Raw genomic sequence first — 6,941 nt, 5'->3', positions numbered from 1 at the left:
CAGCGCCGGTCGTGTGTGCGCCGGCGTACGAGATGACGAGAAACGGGAAGGCGGGGGCGCGGCCGCTCGCGCCGAGGCGCCGCCAGGTTTCTCGTTTCGTGCCTGCGAATCATGCAGCGCCAATAGTCTTCTGCTGTTGCCGCGCAAACACCACGCCCTGTGCGCGGAAAGTTGTATAGCTCGTGCCCTCGATCTCTCTTCCTCCCCGTCCGTCCTGCGTAGTAAAATCTTTGCTTGGGCTCTTGTTTCTCTCTCCTCCTTTTTAACAGCTGCACTGCATTGCATGTCAAAAACTTGCCAAGAAGGTAACATCCATTCATATAATAAATATTGGACGTCGAAGAACCGGTTCGTTAATTAATGAAAGACCAAGGGGAAAAAATATAATTTTGGCAACAAATAAATGGAAACACGTTCATAACATGAGATGGGTGCAATGTACAGTCTACAAAGTGTGTGCAAGCATACAAGAGCGCGCAGTAAAATAAAACAGCATGCATGTCTAGGTACGACGACTAGTAAAAATGTAAGGCGTCTAGCCAAGTGCGTCGTCTTAATTTACACATATTATGGCGCAAGCGCAAGCGGTGTTGCCGACGCGCGCGCGTTCTGTCGTAGTACGTACGTGCAGAGCTAGCTCCTCCAGGTCCAGCGGCGATTAATGATCACAACATGCAGGGCCATGCATGCATGCCGGACGACCGTCAGCTCTAGATGATGGTGCGCGCAGCGCAGTGGCAGCGACCGATCGATAGATCTACCACTGGCCGTTCATGGCACCGTTATCGGCCACTGCAGGTGCCGCCGGGCGGCGGCCGCTGGCGGCGGCGGCGCGCTCGAGGGACTGCACCTGCGTCTTGAGGAACTTCACGTAGTGGATGGCCTCGTCCAGCATGGACGCGGTGTCCATCTTGGTGCCGCCCGGGACGAGCCGCTGCAGGATGCGGATGCGCTCGCTGATGCGCTCCCGCCGCATCCGTGCCGCCACGCTCTGCGGGTCGGTGGAGATGCGCACGTTGCGCCGCTTCGGGGGCCGCACCATCTCCGGGTCGATGTTCACGGGCTGGAGCGCAGCCACGCGGAAGATCATCTCCCGCATCGCCGACGACGACGACCCGACGGAGGTGGCGGCGGTGCTCTCCCCGCTGTTTCCGCCGCCGGCGACAGGGCCCTGCGCATGCGCCACGTACTCCGACGACCGGGCGCTGCCGTTGCAGGGCGCAGCTGTGCCCTGGGAGTACTGGTGGTCGTCGTCGTAAACGCCACGGCCGTTGGCGCCCGCAGACATGTGGTGCGGCACCGAAGAGAAATAATGGTGGTGGGTAGTAGCTTGCGGCATGCCTGGCGACGGGGGAGTTGAAGGCACCATCATCATGGCGCCGTGATCAGGGAGAGGGAACGCAGTGAGCTGCTCCAGCTGGAGCATTGCTTTCATCAGCTCAAGCTGCGCCTCCGGGTGGGAATTCAGCATGTCGAAGTCCATTCAGGGCCTTGAACGGGCTCTATACTGGATGACAAGTTTGTTCTCAGAGTGTGTAGGGGGTCGGTCAGTCGAGTGGAGCTGGGGAATGCTAGTAGAGAGGGTGCAGAGCTAGCAGCTAGCAAAGCATGTCCTCTATGGAGGTTTGTGTATGAATTGAAAGGAAGTTTGTGTGGTGTACCATGTTGCTAAAAGTGAGGTGCTATTTATAAGGGATTTGCAGGTAGCTAAGGTGGCCTCTCTGAATTCGACAGGCCACAGTGTTTGTGTTTCCTCTGCATCGGCCTTTTTTAGGGCCCGTTTGGTAAAGCTCCAGCTCCTGCTTCTTTAGCTCTAGATCCTGATCCTCGTGAGGAGCTGATCCTCCTGATTCTCCTAGAAAATCAGAATCATTTTAAAAACTGTTTGGCAAGTAAACTGATTCTTGTCTTCTGAGAGTTGGTGGTCTGTGGCGATTGTCTGTTTTACTCTTTACAGTTCAACTTTATTACAAACTAATAAGTAGGATGCATATACGGGAAAAAAATATGAAACAATAACATATAAAATATTCCCATCATAGTAGTGCATAAAATGGTCTCAAATGTTTAATCCATAAATTGGCTCGTTATGTTTTTGTCCAATGGCAATTGCGGGTAATTTCAATCAAACTTTAAGGGGAGGTCCATATTTGGTTGGTTGAGGAGCTGTTTTAAGGGAGGGTGGAGCAGGTTTTTTTAGATCCCACCTTTCTTCACAAAAACGACTCCCGATCTTTCGGCTCCACACGAGAATCAGTTTAAAAAAATACCCGTTTGGCACGGCTCCTCCAGATCCTCGCTTAGAATCAGGAGCTGGAGCTGTGCCAAACGGGCCCTTATTTTCTTTTCCTATTTTATTGGCAGTCTTAGTGCTCTTTTCTGTTCTTCACAAATCAAGTTGCATGTGTTAAAGATAAACTATCCCCATCTTTTGTTTTCCCGAAAATGATGTATCAAGATAATGTCTCACGCTGAGACACGGAATCTGTCTTCTGACATTTCAAAGACCTTTCAAGAATTGCCGACTGTCTAGTGTCTAACCCAAATATCTTCATGAAGGGTTCTTTTGTTGGGATATAAGATATGATTGTACCAACACACAATTATGTATTCCGTCGTTTTAAATTATAAGACTTCAAATTTAACCAATCAAAATTTTAAAAATATAAAGATTTTATGATATTAAATAGGTACACTATAAAAATATAATCAATAAAAATCTAATAATGCATATTTACTATTATAAATTATATAATTTTATTATGTAAATTTAGTCAATAATTATAATGTTTGACTATTTGACAAAGTTGAAATAATTTTTAATTTAGGACGAAGGGGGTGTATCGTCCTCACTTTCTTGACTTATTAGCAATCATGTTGTCGATATTTCACTGTACTATCGTTTATCTCTACGGTTTGCACAAGCATCCATTCACTGCTCTCTCAAGCCAAAAAATGACTAAAATAATGCTTGCTGTGTGCTGTAACCCAAATTACCATTTCGTATCTGCCACAGACAAAATTGATAAGCACAGCGTGCCGTGGTCCGTGGACAAAGTAATGGTCTGTTTTCATAAGGCTAAAGTTTAGTACCTGCTAAAATTTAGTAAAAACTTTTGTTAAACTATTTAGCATTTGAGGACTATTTGGATGAAGGGCTCTACAGCCAAGTTTTTTGGCGTTCCATACATAGGCAAAATAATCCATTACAAAATCGTGCATATACCCGTGTGTGAACCGATGAATAAGTACCAAACTGTATATGTCCCATTTTTTAAATTTAAAGCATGGTTGGGATATTAAATCCTTATTAACTGGATAACTAATTCCCGCGCTTAGATTCTGCAGTACTCACTCTTTCTCAAAAGACTGACGAACGTCTGAGGAACAACAAATTAACCCGCTGGTATTCCATTTCGTACGTCATACATCAACCAACTGGTGGCAGGTTCGGATGAACGGATCCTTGATACGTCATTTTTAGGGTATGTAGAACCCATTGATTTTGGTGGTCCAGAGCGAACATAAAAATCGAGACTCCCATATAAGTATAATATTTTTTAGTATATATGTATATAATCTTGTATTATATCAATAAAAATTAATGTGATATCAAAATATTATACCAAATAAATTTTACAATACTTCAAAAGTTTCTTCTAACATTTTTTGAGGCAAAGTCATCAATGATTGTGTTGATACGAATCTTATCTAATATTTTTTTCTCAATACCTAAGGTGGCCAAATGATTCAATCATTCTTGAGAGATTGTGGACCTCAATGGTTCTTCAATTATTGGAACATAGAAAAACTTCTTTCATTTGATGCCACCATGACAAGTATAGTAAATAAGATTTGATAAGTTATAAAAACATTAGAATATGAATCCATCTTATTGACATACTCAAGTATCTCCATAGAAGACATGTGTGGTTTTGTCAAGCTTAACTTCAAAACTCTCAACTTAGATATTAGAAAATTTAACTTAACATTAGTTATCATGTTAGCTATACAATTAACTGTAAGAGATGGGTCCCTAGGATTTGGGGGCCTGGGGCGGCCGCCCAGGTGGCCCTATGCCCAGAGCCGGCCCTGACCCCATTTAATATAGTCTTTTGAGGGGTCTATAAAGGGTCAAGTGAAAAAAATACAAGAGACGTGCTTTTCGCGAAGAGCCCATCTCTTGTACTTGGAAACCAGACCGGCATCTCAGGGTTTTACATGCCCTAAAGCGGTATGCATTATTGGTTTCCCCTAATGAACTAGACACAAAAACTATATGAGACATTTTCGTCCTTCATCAAGCATCTAATTAGGTTTCTCAAATAGAATTGAAGGTGACTTTTCTTTCTATATCTTCAGGTTTTGGAGGTGAGTTTTCTTTCTATACATTCAGTTTTCTAGAGTTTTTTGTTCTACCTCTCTCCGATGTATTTTGATATGAATCTAAGAATCTATTTGGATCCTACATCTAAAGTTTAGTTAACTAAAGTTAATAATATGTGGTATAAATGATGTGGGATTTAAAATTAGATTGGATCATATCAGCAACCATCACTAGTAGAAAAAATGTCCTGTAAAAATAGGCGACCATGGTGTTCGACACGACTGTGAACACCTTCAGATATGACATGCTACCTTTTGACCGTCTCCGATTAGCTTTGTGCCTTCGTCAAGTTTTTGAAGTTTGTCATCCATGGGCGGACGACTAGTGCGGTGATTTTCTTTATTTTCTCGAGAACCAAAAATCTCCTTATTTGTAACTACAAATGAGGTTAGTCTTGGGACTATCAAAAAATTGGGAGGGATTTAAGAAAGTTGTTGGTGGCTAGTTTTTCTGTTTTCCCAAAACTTTTAAGTTAGGGAAGATTCTAAAGAAGCTCTTGGACATGCTCTAAGTAGGTGGTTTCTCGTGCCGAGGTTGTGTGGAGCTTTAGTTTGCTTGTAAGTGCATGCGATGGCAAAAGCTAGGGTAATCTAGTGATTTCTCGTTGTGGTGAGGTTGTGGGGAGCTTCAGTTTACTTGTAAGTTTGAAAGCAAAAGGTAGGGTAACCTAGGTGTATGGGGTTTTTGACATCGGAGGACCTGTGGTAGTGTAGGATTTGTCCTTATTTTATCCATGATCGAGGAAATGGAAGAATGCAAAATTAGCCATGGATATTAAGAGGACCATGTCCATGGAAGGGGACCTCGATCATTTTTATGTTGACCGCGTACTAACCTTTTCTACGAGTATAGGGCACCAACACAATGCGTACAAGTCCCACGGACAGGGACTACAACATGTATGTGAAGTCCCCCTCGCACGACGTGAAGGACTACAAGCCCCACAGAAAAAGGGTGCGAACACAATGTTGGCTTGTGCCCTTATGTTCGGGTTGTGGTGATTGGTTGTCAATGGTAGTGCCATGGGGTGAGTCAGTTGGACTAACCAAGGTGTGAGTTTCTATGTGCAAACATGTCTGTAGGTGTGTAGTCAGGAGACGGTGGTCAATAGTGAAGGTGAAGGTCATGCGGGTTCGTGCTGATGGACCGGGTGCGACGAAGGACTAGCGCTGAATCTTGACTAAGGAACTGGAGAAGCTGGGTTATTAGCCATGGTGGCTGACACCAGGGACACTGATAGGCACAATAATGTGGAGGAGCGGATCGTGTTGCCAACGCATTCATGGACCAGTGGGACACGTGTCTAGGATGTCAGGGACACATATGGAGTATGCTACAGACAGAGTTTTTAGTGGTTGAGCCTCGAAACCAACTAGCGATATAGTTCGCTGGTTTCGCTGGGTTTGGACCTCAAAATCCAGTGGTACGGTTCCAGCAGGAATCATGAGCAGCATGTCACATTATCGTGAAGGGTGTGTCAATGGGAAGCAACTTCGTGGAGAGTGTGTGGCCGTAAGATAGAAAATCTAGGAGTTGATCCATTTTTCCCCATGCTGAGTGGATAAGCTCTATGTATTTAGGGGTAGTTTAGGGAAGTAGAATAACTCTATATAAATAAAGGAGATGCATGGTTGTGTAGGGTTATCTCTTTGGGCTTTATTTCATTTGGCTATCTCTTAGTTACCTCTCTAGCACACGGTTTTGTAATTGCTCTCTAGTTTGTAGCTCAGAGATCCTTAGGCACATTGGAACCATGGCGTCTATGTTGGTGAGATTTTGAGTATGTGTGGTCGTAACCACATGCTGCAAGTGTGCCTTTTCTATCTGTCTCAGGTCAAATTTGAATTTTTCACTTGATGTGTTTTTCCTCCTATTCCCATCCCTTCTTCTTTGGATTTTGAGAAAAACTCTGTTCTTGGTGATCGTGTGAAGTGTTTGGGGTTACTTGATGTTTGAGGACTACTCTGGGATCATTTTTAGTCTCTGGTTCGAGCAGATCATGGGTATGTGTTGTTCTCTCACAATTTGATTTGAAGTTGCCAAACCCCATTCGAATATGTGTTTTTGAATCTATTTGGTTACACTAATCTTTTCATGCTCATACTTCACAAATCACTTCATCCTCCGTGCTTACTGCTTGGAAATTAGAGATCATTCTGAGCATTTTCATCATGCGGCACTGCCGCTCTAACGTGTGGCACTTTTGCTCCTCAGCACTACCGAACCTCTGCATGGTAATGCTACTTGCTCTAAAACTCTTTGCTGGAGTCATCTTCTGCAATTTTCTAGAGTGTTCCTCTTCTAACGATTTGGTGCGGTCAATCGACACTCGATTGAACTATTTTTGTTTAAGCTGATTTTTGTGTTCCTTTGGGTTGGATTGAAAAGGAGAATCAAGTCACGTGATCTCTATTTGGAGAATTTTTTGTGGCTCCCATTCACCCCCATCTGGTCGCTTTTCCGGTCCTTCAATTGGTATCGAAGTCGATTAAGGATCATTCTACCCTAATCAGTTCTTGATCCGTAAAAGCGACAATGGAACATGGTGTTGGTA

The 6,941-nt window shown here is 43.8% G+C and overlaps 1 protein-coding gene across 1 annotated transcript; it reads right to left on the bottom strand.

The window, feature by feature from the left end:
• Positions 1–399: 399 nt before the first annotated feature.
• LOC103653294 (transcription factor HEC2) lies at positions 400–1,637 on the bottom strand. Its single transcript, XM_008680232.3, has one exon. The coding sequence runs from the start codon at positions 1,481–1,483 to the stop codon at positions 758–760; it is 726 nt and encodes a 241-aa protein (XP_008678454.3). The 5' UTR covers positions 1,484–1,637; the 3' UTR covers positions 400–757.
• Between the last annotated feature and the right edge of the window lie 5,304 nt (positions 1,638–6,941).

Source organism: Zea mays, chromosome 4, assembly GCF_902167145.1.
Source record: "Zea mays cultivar B73 chromosome 4, Zm-B73-REFERENCE-NAM-5.0, whole genome shotgun sequence".
In the NCBI taxonomy this organism is placed as follows: domain Eukaryota; kingdom Viridiplantae; phylum Streptophyta; class Magnoliopsida; order Poales; family Poaceae; genus Zea; species Zea mays.
Note: the sequence above shows the minus strand (reverse complement) of the source record. Positions and strands in the feature narration are given on the sequence as shown.